At 41.1% G+C, this 16,428-nt stretch overlaps 3 protein-coding genes across 3 annotated transcripts; all 3 read left to right on the forward strand.

Moving 5' to 3' along the window:
* Positions 1–109: 109 nt before the first annotated feature.
* Positions 110–6,289, forward strand: tektl1 (tektin like 1). Its single transcript, XM_063488419.1, has 8 exons — positions 110–822; positions 2,145–2,429; positions 2,696–2,800; positions 4,006–4,156; positions 4,645–4,811; positions 4,895–4,990; positions 5,063–5,176; positions 5,991–6,289. Exons 1-8 carry the CDS (start codon positions 493–495, stop codon positions 6,186–6,188), a joined length of 1,446 nt encoding a protein of 481 aa, XP_063344489.1. The 5' UTR covers positions 110–492; the 3' UTR covers positions 6,189–6,289.
* A 136-nt stretch (positions 6,290–6,425) lies between these two features.
* LOC134637877 (sperm acrosome membrane-associated protein 4) lies at positions 6,426–11,101 on the forward strand. Its single transcript, XM_063488420.1, has 3 exons — positions 6,426–8,540; positions 9,577–9,696; positions 9,821–11,101. Exons 1-3 carry the CDS (start codon positions 8,489–8,491, stop codon positions 10,024–10,026), a joined length of 378 nt encoding a protein of 125 aa, XP_063344490.1. The 5' UTR covers positions 6,426–8,488; the 3' UTR covers positions 10,027–11,101.
* A 189-nt stretch (positions 11,102–11,290) lies between these two features.
* zp3d.2 (zona pellucida glycoprotein 3d tandem duplicate 2) lies at positions 11,291–16,246 on the forward strand. Its single transcript, XM_063484934.1, has 8 exons — positions 11,291–11,902; positions 13,508–13,623; positions 13,735–13,838; positions 14,739–14,913; positions 15,001–15,106; positions 15,563–15,651; positions 15,736–15,809; positions 15,909–16,246. The coding sequence occupies exons 1-8, from the start codon at positions 11,342–11,344 to the stop codon at positions 16,244–16,246; spliced, it is 1,563 nt and encodes a 520-aa protein (XP_063341004.1). The 5' UTR covers positions 11,291–11,341.
* Positions 16,247–16,428: the final 182 nt, after the last annotated feature.

Raw genomic sequence — 16,428 nt, forward strand, 5'->3', positions numbered from 1 at the left:
GGCTTCAGGGACTCGACCCCTGCTGGTCATTATAGAGAACGCAGGTTTAAAGCACTGTCTAAGTTAAATTTTAATTTCAGTCAGATTTTATATTTAAAAACACGCACATTCACAGAGCTCCTGACTTCCTCCTCCTGAAGCTTTAGAAGCATGACCCTTAAAGCTGTAGACTTCCACCCCCACCTGTTGCAGAATTCTCCCATGTCTTATAGTTTGTCTTGTTTTTAAGTAAACTGTCTTCTTTCAGTCCTCGCCTTCCTTTAAAGAACCAGATACGAAGTAGAGAGGAGCACTGATGCGCCACAGCTGTGTTTCACAGTCATTTAAGAGTTTCTGTGAAAGCTGAAGGGGGAGATCACACTGAGTGCTGCATGTACTCTGTTCCATTTTCTCTCCAATCACCAAACAGCTTGGAGTTTCTAGTTACTTTAGCTGCTGTTGCTATGGAGATGACACAACGTTTTTACCCTGGATACTTGGTAGCAGTCACAGATGAGGCCAGTTCATAGCATAGTGATGCAGGTTCAGTCGGTTCCCCTCGGCTCTGTTACCATCGGACCGCAGTCCTGGCGCGAGGGTACGGTCCGCTCCATTCGGCGTGCTGAGCGCCTGGTCAGGCAGACTCGAGCCGGGCGGCCCGCTGCGTGCAGCCAGCCCCGGAGCGGCAGCAGCAGCGCCGCTGCAGGAGTAAGCCTAAAGCGCTCAGACGGCACAGCGGAAGTCACAGCCAGAGATAAGATAACCGCGGAGGCGTGCAGACCGAGGAGTCGTGACTGCGTCTGCAACAAGAAGATATCAAGACCCCAAAGTGCAGGAGCCATGGTGAGACAAACAATCCACAGTGTGCCAGGATGGCGTGAAAGCCTGAACTTACATTTTTAAAAATAAATATATGTAAACTATTCTAAACTAGCGTTCACAGTTACAGGAGTCCATATGAAAACTGAACTAGAGTTTAAACTTCATTTCATATTGAATAATAATGAATAACTGTTTTGCTCTGTAATTAAGTCAAGTCAGCTTTATTTGTGGAGCAAATTTAAAAGACATCAAGTGTCGGCCAGAGTGCTGAACAGAGGGACGTCGAATAAAAAAAAGGAATTAAGATAAATGAGGTAAAGAAGATTACAAAAAATCCATATATATACACATAAGCAGACTCTTATATACACTTGTCTATACAAGTATATATGTACACATACATATGCACATACATATACATGCATATACACACACAGGTATGCACGTGGACATAAACACATGTATATATATACACATGCACACAACATCCAATGACATAACAGACCAGAATAACTAAGATAGAATAAAAGACTTAATCAGTCTCTTTAATTATGTCATAACCCAGCATGAGTAACTGTTTTAGCATCAAAATATACTAAAAGTACCTAAATTGAAATTACTCATGATGCATTAACACATTAATGTCACAGCTGGAGGTGATTTTAATTACTTATATACTCCTGAATAGCTTTATCTACATTAATACAGCATTATACATATTCATAGATTTAAAATCTGCAAAGCAAAAATAATGGTGTGGTGCACACGGATGTGGAGTATTTGCTTCCTGGATTAAAGCATCTAGAAAACAGAATCACAGAGAAATACTTAAAGTCTATTAAAACTGAATCAGCAAAGTATTTAAGTAAATCTACTAAACTGCTGCTACTACTACATTCCACTGCTCACCCTATCCATGCCCTCATTGTGAGCTCAACAGTACTCCAGTGGCATGCAGACATTAAATTTATGGGATATGAGCCTGAAAAGGTTGGAATCTCAGCTCGTAGGGAGCCAGGATGAGATGTTTTAGGAGATAAACAGACTGAAACATTCTTTACAGAACACTGCAGAGCAGCTCCAGCCAATGAAAAGCCCACGGAGGAAAGTACAGCTTTATAAATCAGCAATATTTTACACTTGTTGGTAGAGGCAGAGCTAAATTCATTTAAGACTCTCATCTCTTAGACATTTTAAGACTTAAAAACATCTTTATTTTCTAACTCTTTCTATATTAAAAGCCTTCACTTGTTTTTATTTAGATTTTCATCTTCTGCATTTTTAAAGTTGACTGATGTTTTTGAGTGTTGGACTCAGACATTGTGCTTGAACTTTTTTTAAAGTTCCCTGGTGGCTCTCAGAGGACACCTGTGGCCCCGTTCCCACCTTCCAGCCTGCGTGAGCAGTGTGCCGGAGCCAGTGTTGCTGTAGTTGCTGACTACATGCGCAGAGTTCGGGAGGTGGAGGTCCAGCTGCGCAGGCAGGCTGGCAGAGTGACCGAGGAAGGTGTCAAGCTGGAGAGAGAGCGAGGACACCTGGAAAGGATGCTGCGCAGTCTTAGGACCAATCTGACCATCAACCAGAAGAGCTCAGAGGGCAGAACCAGGAGGCCATCCACCACTGAGACGGCAAGCTTACACAACACTTAAAATGCTGAAATTCTTCTGTCTTCTTTGGTGTTAAAGATGCTCAACCGTGGTGAAGTATTTTCTGCCCGGCACCTCAGGATCGTTTTCAGGATTTCAAGTGCAAAAACTTGCCTGCTTGCCTCACGCACATACAGCATTAAATCTTTATTACCTCCAGTATCACTGAGAGTTAATCCAGCACCAAGGATTATTTGATGAAGTTCAGAGCTGTAGACTGAGGCCCTGACAGGTCTGCCCATTTGCAGGAGAGAGATGGTGCTGATTACTTGCTGCTGTGGGAGAGGAGAGAGCTGGCTGAGCTGAAACAGGATCTGGAGGGAACACTGAAAACCACACTGAGCCAGCTTCAGGTGATTTACAGTCCTCTGTCTTCATCGCTTGACTTGTTTTACCTCCACTCTACCCTCACAGGCATGAGAGAGGTTAGAAAAACAGCAATGCTCAGGTATCACTAACCTCCACCCTTCTTCTTTAGATTTTGTTGTTGCTGGATTTATAGGGACAGTTTATCCACCTAAACTGTTCTGATGTGAGACGAGTGAATTCTCTTAAATTTAACACATTTAAAAATCCACAAATCTTGTGAGCAGTTTTGTGACTAGAAGTTTGGTGGATGTAGATAGTAGAAAAAAAGTAGTTCCTTTGTTTTGGTTCTTTGAAGACCAAAAGGCGAGTGCCGTTAGGTTGCATTATATTCAAGAAAAGGCATAGACCCACTGATAAGATGGTACGGTGATGTGTCTGTTTTAGAGTGAGTTGTCCAGTCTCGTTGGTTAGACAGAACTACAGGCCAGAGGAAACATGTAAATTCACTTTTGAGGTGAACTGTTCCTTTAAGTTAAAGCTCAAGCATTTCAGGGGATGAGTAACAGGAAGTAACAGCCATGTAGCATATATCTTTGAGGTTGCTAAACTTAACATGTTTATGTTTACTGGGTTACTGAAACTCTGCTGCGTATCCAGGCTGTTGATGCCTCGACCAGCTGAATTAAGAATTGAAAGATTGCATGCTCTCCCTGTGCCTACATGGGTTTCTTTTGGCTGCTGCAGCTTTTCCCCACAGCAGAACTGCTTGTTGATTCTGAATAGGCTGTATGTGTGAATGTGAGCTTGAATGAAGGTCTTTCTGTGTTGGCCCTGTGATAGACGGGGACATGTTCAGGGTCTACTCCACCATTTGCCTTATGAACTGGGATGCTGGGATAAGCTAAAGGCCCGAATGCCCCTGAACTGGATGGGTTGTTTGTTGTCAAGCATTGGCTAAGTAGCACTGAACAGAGAGTATAACTGGTGCTGTTAGCCTGAGTCAAGTATAATGTACATAGACTGTACAGAAAGATACACGTAGCCACTGTGAAATAACTGATTGGTTTGTGGTTTGCATTTTCAGTAGAAAAAAAAAAAACACTTGCAAATCTCACATATTTTATTTTATGAAACTTTTTATTGTTATTTTTTTTTTTACCACATTTTTCAGTCTGCAAAGTAACCCGTACCTATATATTTATCTGTCAGCTGCTGTCCTAACGCGTTCTTTCCTGCCTTCTTCTTTAAGGCCCTGGGTGAGAGCAGCAGACAGCTGCTGAACTGTGCCAGTGAGAGGGCTCGAGTACTGGAACTGCTCCCTCTCAGTGGCTCTGCTGGAGGACATGGCTCTGCACCTCAGACCTTTATCAAAACAGATCCCATCAGCCCCTTTACTCCAGGTACACTCAGGACAAGAAGAAGCTCTCGTTAAGAAATTATATAAGAAATAAGAGCAGATTTCACCCAAATATCAATGAAACAAGTGAGAAAAAGAACAGCACAGTTCTTACACCACACATTAATTATATATATTCAAAACAAGATCTTAAAAAAAGAGAAGTATATCCTCCAGAATGAAAATATGTGTATTTTGTAATTTCTCGCAGCACTTTTAATACATGACACATATGTGTATGTATATATATATATATATATATATATATATATATATATATATATGCACCCTGCTACTATGGCACTCCAAGACATTCCAAGACTCTATGCTTGCACTTTAATTAAATGAATTAGTTGCTTTGTGTGTGGTTACTAATCTACACAGCCAGTGTCCCTGCTCACAGTCACAGAAAGAGGAGATCATCTCAAAACTGATCTCCTGTGTCCTCAGGATTAAAATAGACGGATAGGATATCTCCCGCTTCTCTTGCAGAGTGTAAAAAGGCTTTCGAGTCGTCCTCTCTGAGGGTCAACCAGTCGCAGCTACTGAGAGAAACCATCAGACGGATGCTAACCAGGGCCATCAGCAGGCAGAAAGCTGCTCATCGCGCTGTCAACGACGGCCTGGTGAAAAAAATTGCAGAGACAGTCACTCTGCAGGTAAAAAGATCCTGAATTAATGCAGAAGTGCATTTTGTATTAAAGTAATAACACATACTTAACCTTCATTCTGTCTTCTGTAGCAAAATCTGGCGCTGACGTCTGCAGCCACCCGGCAGGCCATGTTTCGTAAGCAGAGGGAGATCAACTGCATTCGTCACAGCCACGACAGAGCACAGGTCAGAGAGGGTGTGGAGCATATTTATTTGAAATTTCATGAAAACGTTTGGCTCACGCTGTCCTGCTTACAGGGTCCAGAGTACAGCGGTGATCTTCTGTCCAGAGAGAAGCTCAACAGGCCTCTGGTGAAAGTTTATCAGAGACACCCGGGGACACAGTTACCTGAAGCTGCTCAGCTCATTCAGGTGCGTCCGACACATATTCGGCTGCCACATTCATTATCATACTTCATGAAGTGTGTTTTGGCCTTTACCTCGTCCTGATGTCAGATATCTGAGTCTCTGACTGCTGAGGTTACGTGTGTGTTTGCACTGTGATGCTAAGCTGGGAGTGTACTCTAAGCTAATTGGACCTTTTGTGCTGAAACGACTAAGCTAACAGACTCTGCTGCAGGTGTGTCAACATGGACGGTGCCTTTCACATGCATATTGAACCAGTGATAAATTGGACACAATTAATCTGCAGCTTTAATATTTCCAATCATGTTTTCTTTTTTATATTCTGGTAACATTCAATAACTTTGCTGATTACTGATGGATAAATATTTAATACACGTGTACAAAGAAAAAAAAAGCCAAATACAGGGTGAGCTGAATGCTCTGGGGTGATGTTAGCTTGCACTTGAACTCTGCAGAAACTAATCTGCATGATTTTTGTCTGCAGAAACCGAAGCTGAGACTTGTTTCTAAATTCTGCCTCATGCATTTTAAGGTTTTCAAAAATAAATTGTGACCTCAAAGCAGAACGATAGACGTGAAGCACAGTCTCACTCTTCAGCTCAGTCTTTAAAAATATGCTTAATAATGCTTTGCATGTCAGATAAGACTAAAAATAAACACAAACTGAACATTTACCAGGATTCATATCATTATCATTATCAAGTACAATGGCTGGTGTTCACATGTATTAAAAAAGCAAAGTGGTTTAACACTCTAACCCTCTCATTTTGTCTCAGACAAACAAAATCAATTTGAAATGTGTTTCCTGTGTGTCTCTCAGAGCGGTGCAGTGCTTAGACGATGTCTTAAGTCCTCTGAGGGTGAGCTGGGGAAGCTGCAGCGCACATGTCTGCAGCTGCTGGATGACCTGCAGGGCAAGAGAGCTGCAGCTCAGGTGGACGCAGCTGTGGTCCGCATGAGGCGTCAGCAGGTCGACAAGCGAGCCATGCCCGCTTTCCTCCAGCAAGGGGCGCTGTGATGCTAATTTAGTTACTGATGAGAACTATTTACAGGTTAAAGAACATTAGAACAGCTTGAAAATGCACTTTAAGGTAAAATGTTTATGCACAGTCTTGTTTCTTTGTCTTTTTTTTTATGTTTTTTCTAAGCCGTTTAGTTTTAGTTGAACTGTAGTGCATCATCATACATATTTAATATACAAGTGATCTGCAAATTTCAGAAAAAACATATTTTATTCACAAACCAAAACATTACATGTTTCAACTGAGAAAATATACAATTTTGGGAATATTAGCTCATTTTGAATTTGATGTGGCAACATGTCTCAAATGATTGTGTGGCAGTGTCCTGTGGCCCCTCTTCTTTTATATCCAGTCCCTAAATGTCCGGGGTCTGGGGAGAGCAGCTGCTGGACCTTTGGTCCTTTTCTTCTCTGATAGCTGATTCTAGCTGCAGTTATATTTCTTGTTTCATGATGCTTCAAATGTTTTCTGTTGATGAAAGGTCTGGAATGCAAGCAGGCCACTCCAGCACTGAGTTCTGATAATACGTCAGATGGTCCCTCTCGTCCTCAGTCTGGAGGACACAGCGTCCATGTTTTCCAGTAAGAATTTCAGATTTCAGTTTGTCCACAGAACAATTTTCCACTTTGCCTTTTAACAAGCTTTTTCCCCAGAGAAGTTCTTTGCATGGATGTGCGTTACCCTGCTTTTGGGCTGCCTGAGGGTCCAACGATCACAGGCATACAGTTTAGATTTTTGACTTGATCATCATTTGCATATCACCATCATGCAGATGATGAGATAGTTTTTTACACCGAGAAGTATTATTATAATTTTTAATGTCAATCTCAGACTGTCATCTTCTGTTAGTACAGCCCATCTAAAAAGTCTGTTCTCCAGATTTAAATTCTAGTGTGTCTGAGCCGTCTGATTTGTGGATGGATATTCTAACCAAACTGTGAGCTGATAGCCTCGTGCTGCATCATCTTGTTAAATACGACAACTTCTGGCTCCAAAAAACGAGCACTGGAGCAGCAAAACACCATCTTTGACACTTAAAATACAAAATCAAAGACCATGGGGTATGTCTGTTTGTTGTTTGCAGCCAACAGCCATCTGGAGCCATCATCAAGTGGCCACTCAAAGAATTGCAGCATTTAGGAATCGCATGCTAAATACTGCAGGCTGTTATTCTGCAGTCTGGGCTGATAGAATAGAATAGCCCTTTATTGTCATTGTACATGTACAATGAAATTGTGATTTACAGTAGGAGAGATAAAATAAAAAAAGAGAGCTTTGGTTTCAGCTGCCGTCTCTCACTGGAGAGTTTTCCTAGAAGAGTTGAAGTTTAACGCCTGTGCTGTTAGGATGAAATCTTTAGCAGCTCCACAGAATTCAGCTCTGGGTTTGAAACCAGTATAATTCTGTGGGTTTATCTCAAGACAGCGTATCACTCCACAGACACACAGACACTTTCATTCTGATCTAATTAGGCTATCTTTTATTGAAATAACACATCACCACAATGGAAAGAATGACTTTTTGCATGCCTGAAAAACAGAAACAGGAAAAGTATCCAGAGATGGAGTAATTTCATTATCTTATCTAAGCACACAATAATCATATACTGCAGATTATTTCAATACAAAAACTATGAACAAATCTTACTGTGAAAAAACATGAAATCACCCTGTGTTCAGTTTGAAACTGTGGGACTGTTTATTGCTTCTACTCACTTTTCTAGTCATGGGACTGCAGGTCACTTGACATCCCTCCCACCAAACTCAACGTCTTTCATTAGGAGATCAGATGTGATTTAATAAACCTGCTCTGCTTCACCTCAGTACAGGACACATGTCACATCATTCTTTAGAAAAAAAACCCTCAAAGCTTAATACTTTCCACTTTTTCCACATTTTCAGCTACACAGATGTGGATTTTCTTCATAAAGCCCCGTTGATTATCTTAAGTCTGAATGGACCTTTTCTAAGCAGCCATGGCTTGGAACAGAAGTCTAACAGTCTAATTTAATCATAGGGAGTGGGGTGGGAGATTCTCCCAGAGCTGATTAAGGGAATATTAAGAGAAACCAGTAAGAGATTTACCTTCAGATCTTTGTGGCTGCTCCATCCGCGTGAAGCTAGTTTGTAAAACTTTAGCTTTAAATTAAAAAAACAAACAAAAAACAACTTGATTTCTTGAATTCAAGATGAAAACAGCGGATTCATTCTAGAAAATATTCTGAAAGAAACGCCTTTAAGAGCTGAAGCGTCGACCGGCAGGAGGATTTTCTCCCGGTGAGACAGAAACATCAGTGATGTCGAAGCTGCTTGGCTCTCTGCTTCTCCTGTGTTTACTTCCAGCTGTGGGTAAGTCAGCAAAGACGGTGTGTGCATGCTTCTGCTCGTGTGTTTAAAGGCACAATCCATGCAGCTATAGCAGACAGAAAACACCGAGGTCAACATTAATATAAAAAAACTTATTTTCTTGCATAATTAAGATCTATTATTTTTCCCTCATTGTTTGATGTATGAAATTTTTGGAAAAGAACTATTTAAATAGCTGTAACGTGAGATGGAGAAAGATGTGATTGGGAAACTGGAACCATTACACCTTAAAAAACTGCCTAAATAAAATTATTTTAAAATACAGAAATATTTTTGTTTAGTAATGAATATGTTTGATCTTTATATTACTTGTATATATAAAAAACCTCTTTGTGTCGCATGATGCCGTTCCATAAGAAATATCCAAGTGCAGTAGCAATCAGAGGTAGTTAAGATAGAAGAGTTTAAATAGCTGAGGCTAACAGACAGAGAGTGCACGCAGAGTGGAGTGGGTGGAGGTGAGACAGAAAGATACATGTGAGAGTAAAAGGGAAGGTTTATAAGACGGTAGTGAGACCTGCTGTGATGTATGGTTTGGAGACTGTGGCACTGATAAAACGACACGAGGCAGGATTTCACTGAGAGTGACCGGACGGACAGGATTAGAAACTAATATATCAGAAGATGCGAGCCTGAGTTTGTTTGGACATGCGCAGAGACGGGATGGGGGATATGTGTTTAATACCAGGCAGGAGGAAAAGAGGAAGACCTCAGAGAAGATGCGTGATGTAGTGGAGGAGGACCTGCAGATGGTGACCTCTAAAGGAAGCAGCTGAAAGAAGAAGTGGTTAACATTCGTGTTAGTGGTAAAGATAAAGCGGTGTGTTTCATCATATTAGGGCTGCAACAAATAAATATTCGAACCACTGATTAATCTTGGTGATTAATCATTTTGAAGTACATTTTAAAAAGCAGTTTAAAAGACATCCGTTTTTACCATCCTTGTATTTGGTGATTATTATGATTCAGTTGACTTATTTACTGTGGTTCACATGCAAAACTCACATCTGTACTTCAGTTCCCCTCTTCTGTTACACCTGTGTGTTCCCCACCATCTCCCCTCTGGACTGCATCAGATTCCCCCTGAAGTGTCCACCTGGGCAGCTCTGCCTGTCCAGCCGAGCCGTCGGTGAGAAAGGTGAGTTCAACTCGAGTCACTGAAAGTCAAATTTAAATGAATCAAAACTGAGAAAAAGAAGCGAGAAAGGTCAGCGCCCGGCTCGGGGAGGAGTGCGTCAGTGTGATTTGCTTCTTTCTTTCAGGGGACTTCCGTGTGGTTTTGTACGAGAAGAGCTGCGTCCTGCCCTCCCTGTGCGGAATCACGGGTGAAAAATACGCGCTGGGACTCAACTTCACCTTCACCAATGAATGCTGCAACACTCACTTGTGTAATGGCGCTGCTACATCTGCTGCCCCCTACTGGATTGGGACATTATTCACACTTCTAACTCTGTACTCCGTTTGGTGAATAGTCAATGATATAAAGCAGTTTGGCAGAGATAGAGTTCCTATTTCCGCCCTCTAATGGACAAAAGCTGTACTAAACTTTTTAAAAACAATATATTTATTTATTTTTACTCTAACAGTAAATCGGTAACAATAAGGCAAGCGCACCAGTGTAAAGTCCAAATTCACACAGACACACATGAAAAAGTACAACGTTTAAAACAAACAATGTCCTGGTAAATTTTCTGTTGGATTCAAAAATCTCACAAAATTAAAAAAAAACTTTGTCGTTCAGTATATGCAGTTCTTGAAGGTTTGAGTCCATTTATAATATTTTGTCTTCATTAATTTTTGCTCATTTTTATGGTATGTCTGTGTTTCTGGATACAAACCAATCACAGTGAAACAGGCTTTCTTTAGCCTCTGCACATTTAGTTCATATGCATATTTATATCGTAACAATTTACCTGCATTAACCAGTTACAGTGTATTAATCTGAGGCATGTATTCACCTGCTGATATTTTCATTTTAAAATCTTTGTTCTGTGCATTTATTTCATGACCTGAAGTTTCTGACGAGCAGGATGGAAACATTCTAAAATACTGATATGACTGCCTTTCTTTAACAGTCCTTTGTATATATCAGCAGGTGTTTTGGAGGTCCATTGAGTTAAATATGTTGGTTTTACAAAGCATGCAACCTGTAGAAGTGTAAAGGTTTTTTATTCAGATTGAATTGATTCCTGTTATTGAAACAGTCAGGATAAGAACAGAGTGTGGAAGACAGATGGTGAATCTTTTCACTCCTTTTAGAACACAAACAGTGACGAGTCACAGCTAGAAGAGAAGCCTGGCACCAAAATGTAGGCATAGACTAAACATCCAGGGTACCAACACTTGTTCCTGTTCCTCTGTATCATAGACATTAAATTGGTGGCATTTTGCATTGAAAATATATGTTTCATGATGAGATGCTGATCCCATGACCAGATGCTCAATAACAAAAATCATGCTGTTTTCTGCCCTGAAAACTGAATATATTTGTCTTCTTCTGTACTTCTGAAAGACAAAAAAATGCTGGAAAAATAAAGCAAATGTAAAAGCACAAAATGTCAACCCAACCTTCTGTACTAACAGAGCCTGTAACTGGGAAATCTTTCATAGTATGAGAGATTGCGCGTTTTAATTAACTATGAAAAATCAGCTGATTCTGGGGGAGGTCAGGTGATCCTCCTGGAAAACATCAAAACGTTGTTTTTACTTCAAACAGCCAGTGAGTGGCGCCCTTTGCTGTCCGTCTGCTTCTTCTGCGCCAGGTGTTGTTAATTTGCCTCCACATGAGGAGAGCATCATCAGCCGGGACAGCCAACCTTCAGCCCTTTCGGACACTTTGTTGTATGTCACTGGGATTTCCGGGCATGCTTTACCTGCCGCTCCTTCTCTTGCTGCCCGTGTTTGCGTCCACTGAAGCGGGGACAGCGGCCCCTCGGCCTTCGGAGCAGACAGCGCAGGTGATGAGAAAAGTTCCCCGGAGAGAAACGCCGACTCTCCTGCCGCCGCCGTACCTCCACCTCCCGGTGTTTGTGGACTCTCAAGTGCCGCTGGTGGATAAGGAGTACTTCTCTCCGCTCAGGGGCACGGGAGTGGAGCCTCTGCCCGAGCGCGTCCGGGACATCCTGCTCCCTATTCCGCCCAAATCCACTCCGCCCAGCGTCTCGGATGTTTCCGTGAAGACTATGTGTAAGCGGACAAAGATGCAAGTCCAGGTGGAGAGGAGCCTTCTGAGAACGGGTGAAGCCCGGTCTCAGCTCAAGCTGGGCACGTGCACAGCCAGCAAATCCACGAGGGATTACCTTTATTTTGAGTATGGCCTCGGTATGTGTGGAACCAAGCGCACGGTGAGTCTCAGGCAAGAAAGGACCCCAGAGAATTAAAAACGGAATAATGCTGATTCTGATTTTCTGTTCTAGTCCGAGATGATTAACCAGTAAAAAAAGACAGCTTTGTTTTGCGTCTTCAGTGGGTTACAGTGGACTCAGAACTGTTACACCAATGACGACATCTAAAACGGTGAACATGTCATTTATATGCCAGGCTTTGCTCCAGTAGGTTAAACTGGGCCTGGTACTACTTATTTCTTGGACTCACTAGAGTAGCTTTGCTTGATTTGTTTAAAATATTCGTTTTTACCGATTACCGGGCCTACAGCCCCAAGTTCACCCTCTGTCTGGAGCAAGATGCCTCACCTCACTTTAAAACAGCTTGCTTCTGATTGGTTGCCCCTGGCAAATGTAGGCTTGATCAGGAGGCGATTGGGTTTCTGTACTCACTGCCAGAGGAACTAACTTTATGACGTCACACAGAGCCAAGAGTCGGGGGGGGGAAACTGTTAAACTGGACCTTTGGCTCACAGGGGTTACTGTTACATACACTGGCCTCATTATAGCATTTACACACACACACACACACACACACACACACACACACACACACACACACACACACACACACACACACACACAGAGAAAATATGAAAAAGAAAAATTATAGATGAGCTTTAAAAATGTGCATCTTTGGAGTTGCATACAGAAGCATTCATTATACTATTTCAACAATATCTGACTTTTGCTTGGCACGGCACAGGCAGGGTAAAATTATTATTTTTTTAGTTCAGAGCAGGAATTTTGTGCCGCTGTTTAAGCGTATTCATCTTTAATAAGATCACAAAAATGGGGAAAAAAATACTGGAAGAGATTTTTTTTTTTCCCAGAACCATGCAGAACAGAATTTGCCAAAAATCCAACTTAAACAAGTGACTTATTAATACATAAATCTGCCTTTAAATAAAATACAAAATGCTGAATATGTAGCAGGAGTAGATGCGCAAAACAAGTCACAATGAATGCAAATTTATTAAGGACACAAATATTTACTGAGAGTTGGAGGACGAATCTTTGCCCCCCTGTTCCTAGCTTTAATGACTGGTCTGTATATGCACTTCTGTCACACAAATTAATCAAAGTATTGCACTATTCATCTGATTGCATAGAGAAATCTTCTGTGCTGGAAAGATGTGGACATATTTATATATTTATACCCTCGTTTGTCCACTAAGGGGCTCTGTAGTAGGACACCACAGTCAGATAAACGTTTTTGAGTGTTTGGAGTTTTGGTCAGGTGACACAAGACACCTGATGATGTCAGCATTACTGTAAGATTTCATATTCCTATTGAACAAATAAGAAAATAATGGATATATTTCAATAAAAGTAGTTTAAATTTATGTTTCCAAAACATTTTCATGTACTGCAGTAATTTGTATCTGAATTTTGTTTTTGACTAAATCTTCAGTCATAAGATTAGGATTACACGTTGAGTAAGATTATGTGTACACCTGCTGTGATTCACTGTTGGCATTCAGCTCACTGCTGAGCCATAAAAGCCTGTCTCATAACTGTAGACGAAGTTTTATTTAAATGTTAATATAAAAACTCTGGTTGCAGATCATTGATAACCAGGTTGTCTATTCAAACACACTTCGATACGACCCACCGAGACTCAAAGGACCAATCAGGCGAGTGGTGCCCTTCAGCCTACCTGTGTCATGTTATTTTAACAGGTGAGATTAAAACATTAAATTGAGGACAGACAGAAACTTATTCATAACACACAAACTGTTTATTAATGTTGTTTTTCCATTTTTCTGTTTTTAATGCTAACAACCTTTTAGGTACCAATACGCCTACAAAATTGGCTACATACCAAAGGTGCCCATACGCAAGATCTTCAAACGAGTAAAGAACGGAGCTAAATTCAGTCTGACGCCACGAAATGGTAAACCTACAGAAATGTGTGCAGTTATTAAACCCCAGTGGATTTCGGAGGTTCTTAGTGGTCTTTGTTTATCAAATACATTTTTGATAAACATTTTTCAATATCATTCAGAAGCAAGACCTTGATGTTAATGTGACAAATGCAGAGTTTGCAACTCTGGGCAGCTGCTAGAAACAGATTAATGTCAAAATCACTCGTGTGGTTTTGCTGAGTCACTGTTTCTTTAAGCACAGTATCCTAGTACACACCTCCACACTAATCATGAGTCTTTGGATCCAGGAGGACATTTATATCTGGAATAATGAGGTATTTTATTTAGATTACCAAACATTTAATTATTTCAATTTGATATGTGTTTATGAAGATTAGAAGTTAAATGTCCAGTTTTGTTGTGTTTCATAAAGATAAAAAATCCACCCTATAGTGATTGAATCCAGATCTGAATAGAAAATTAATTTCTTAAGTTGGTGCCACATTTCATCCAGATGTGTTCATAACTGTTTGAGTCATGCTGCTAACAAACAAACAGTTTGGTGGAGCCACGGTGACGTCACCCTCATAAATATGTTGATGCTTTATGAGATAAGATATCCAGGGAACACAAGGTTTTAATCATGTAGCAAGCTGAGTTCGGAGATTGATTCTTTGCTACTAATATTTGGTTTTTGGCACCAACTTTACTCCTAACTGACACTTCAAAGATTTTGCAGATTGTCTGGAAAATACTTTGTCCAGTAGATATTCCGTCGATATTCAGGTGAATTTTCGCAGTTTGAGCACTTTGCAAAGCTGCTTTCACACAACTGCTATCAAAATGGTTTGTTTTTAAAGTGTGAGTGAGCTTTGCAGCTGCTTTTCCTGTCACTTTACTGCTAATTTACTGTTCTATTTTCCTTTTAGCGAAGTGGGAAAGGCTGTCCCCATCAGATCAGTACGTGCTCGGAAAGCCCATGTACTTTCAGGCCGAGGCCCTGCCCATGTCCCACGATGAAAGACTGTACATCCACTCGTGTTATGCCACTCCAGAGAAGTCCCACACATTCACGCTTAGGTTCCCTGTTGTGAGAAACTTTGGGTAATGAATGTCACACGTCAAAAAAGCTGAAGCATTAGTAAAAAACAAATCATGCCATGGTCAGCTTTTTTTCTCTTTCTGATAAAGGTGTATGGTTGAAAGCAAAGGCGGGCGCTCCAGGTTCATCCCGTACAGAAACGATGCTGTGAGATTCTCTGTGGATGCGTTCCTGTTCAAGGGAATGATGGGCCAGGTCAGCTGAAATACAAGTGTCACCAGACTGTGTTCCATATGTTGTTGTCTTTTATTTTATCCCAAGTTCTTTGCCGTAAATCAGTGATGGCTTGCAAATGTACTGAGAAGTAAGTAGATCTCGACATGTGCCTTTACCCGCTTGATTTAAAAATTTGAGTAAAGCAGAAGTCTTATATTTAAAACAAGCAAAGAGCTTTATGCAGACACGTTGTTATAATTACTCCACATCTTTCGCTGTTAATCATTTGCTTCATGCAAATTAATTGTTTGCTAAGCCTGTGCATGTGTAACTGTAAAACTTCAGTGGTTTTGGATGGCTGACCCCTTTTTAAATTAAATTGGGTTAGATTTGGCCCAAAATTATTTTTTTAAGAGCTGGGAGTCAGTGTGGTTTGACTGAATAAAGTGATTAAAAACTAATAGAGTAAACTTGCTTTTTCTGTATCTGCTGCAGCAGCTGTACATGCACTGCATCATGTCTGTGAGCAGTTCGGTGCCTACACCCACAGCCAAGTCCTGCAACTACGACACAGAGGCCAGAAGGTTAGATTTCCCCTGAAGCTCTTCTTAAAAACGCTGTGATATAATAATATTGAAAGGGTCTGTTGTCTTTGCTGCTTTGTGCAGATGGGCTGAGCTGTATGGATCAGACACAGTGTGCAGCTGCTGTGACTCCAACTGTAGCTCTGCTGCATCCAATGGTCAATCATCACTTAAACTTTTCTTTGTTTAAAAAAAAAATTGTTTGCTTTCTGCTGGAATTAAATGATTGAATATTAAAACATTTTCACCTTTTCCAGAGACTCAAATAATCAGCAGTCGGCCGTGGACCATAGAACCTAAAGCGAAAGCCATCGGCTCCCTGAAGAGGAGCACGATCTCCACCAAAACAACAGCGGCACCGGAGTCAGTCATGACTGAGTGGAGGTGGATGTCACAACCGGTGGTGACAGCAGCGCTTCCGATGGATAAGGTGGAGAAAACGGTGAAGGAGTTGGAGTGGCCGTTTGGAGGTGGTGGAGTGATGTGGACTGAGGAGGAAGGTGAGGAGAAGCAGGGGAAGGGCTCTGCTTCTGTGGAGGAGGTGATCGCAGAACCCCGCCGGATATTTGAAGAAATATTTGATTTTGACAAATAAAGCTGGAGTTTGATCAGCGACGAGCTTCCTCCGGGTCACTAATTTCAAACCAAATTAATTCCACTTATAATTTTGCAAAAATGTTTTCTGTGGTAAACAAGTTTGAGAAAGTTGTTGTTGATACTGAGCAAATTGATTTACCTTTATTTGATTTGCATCACTGAATCTATAAACAATGACAT

This window comes from Pelmatolapia mariae, linkage group LG10_11, assembly GCF_036321145.2.
Source record: "Pelmatolapia mariae isolate MD_Pm_ZW linkage group LG10_11, Pm_UMD_F_2, whole genome shotgun sequence".
NCBI classification, from domain to species: Eukaryota; Metazoa; Chordata; class Actinopteri; order Cichliformes; family Cichlidae; genus Pelmatolapia; species Pelmatolapia mariae.

What these genes read in the sequence shown, in the direction of transcription:
- zp3d.2 (XM_063484934.1), top strand. Translation starts at nt 11,342, where the DNA reads ATGAGGAGAGCATCATCAGCCGGGACAGCCAACCTTCAGCCCTTTCGG. An exon ending in TACGACACAGAGGCCAGAAG is followed by an intron (nt 15,652 to 15,735) that starts GTTAGATTTCCC and finishes TGCTTTGTGCAG; the next exon opens with ATGGGCTGAGCTGTATGGAT. An exon ending in TAGCTCTGCTGCATCCAATG is followed by an intron (nt 15,810 to 15,908) that starts GTCAATCATCAC and finishes CACCTTTTCCAG; the next exon opens with AGACTCAAATAATCAGCAGT.
- tektl1 (XM_063488419.1), top strand. Translation starts at nt 493, where the DNA reads ATGAGGCCAGTTCATAGCATAGTGATGCAGGTTCAGTCGGTTCCCCTC. An exon ending in CATCAGCCCCTTTACTCCAG is followed by an intron (nt 4,157 to 4,644) that starts GTACACTCAGGA and finishes CTTCTCTTGCAG; the next exon opens with AGTGTAAAAAGGCTTTCGAG. An exon ending in AAGCTGCTCAGCTCATTCAG is followed by an intron (nt 5,177 to 5,990) that starts GTGCGTCCGACA and finishes TGTGTCTCTCAG; the next exon opens with AGCGGTGCAGTGCTTAGACG.
- LOC134637877 (XM_063488420.1), top strand. Translation starts at nt 8,489, where the DNA reads ATGTCGAAGCTGCTTGGCTCTCTGCTTCTCCTGTGTTTACTTCCAGCT. An exon ending in GTGTTTACTTCCAGCTGTGG is followed by an intron (nt 8,541 to 9,576) that starts GTAAGTCAGCAA and finishes TCTGTACTTCAG; the next exon opens with TTCCCCTCTTCTGTTACACC. An exon ending in CCGAGCCGTCGGTGAGAAAG is followed by an intron (nt 9,697 to 9,820) that starts GTGAGTTCAACT and finishes TCTTTCTTTCAG; the next exon opens with GGGACTTCCGTGTGGTTTTG.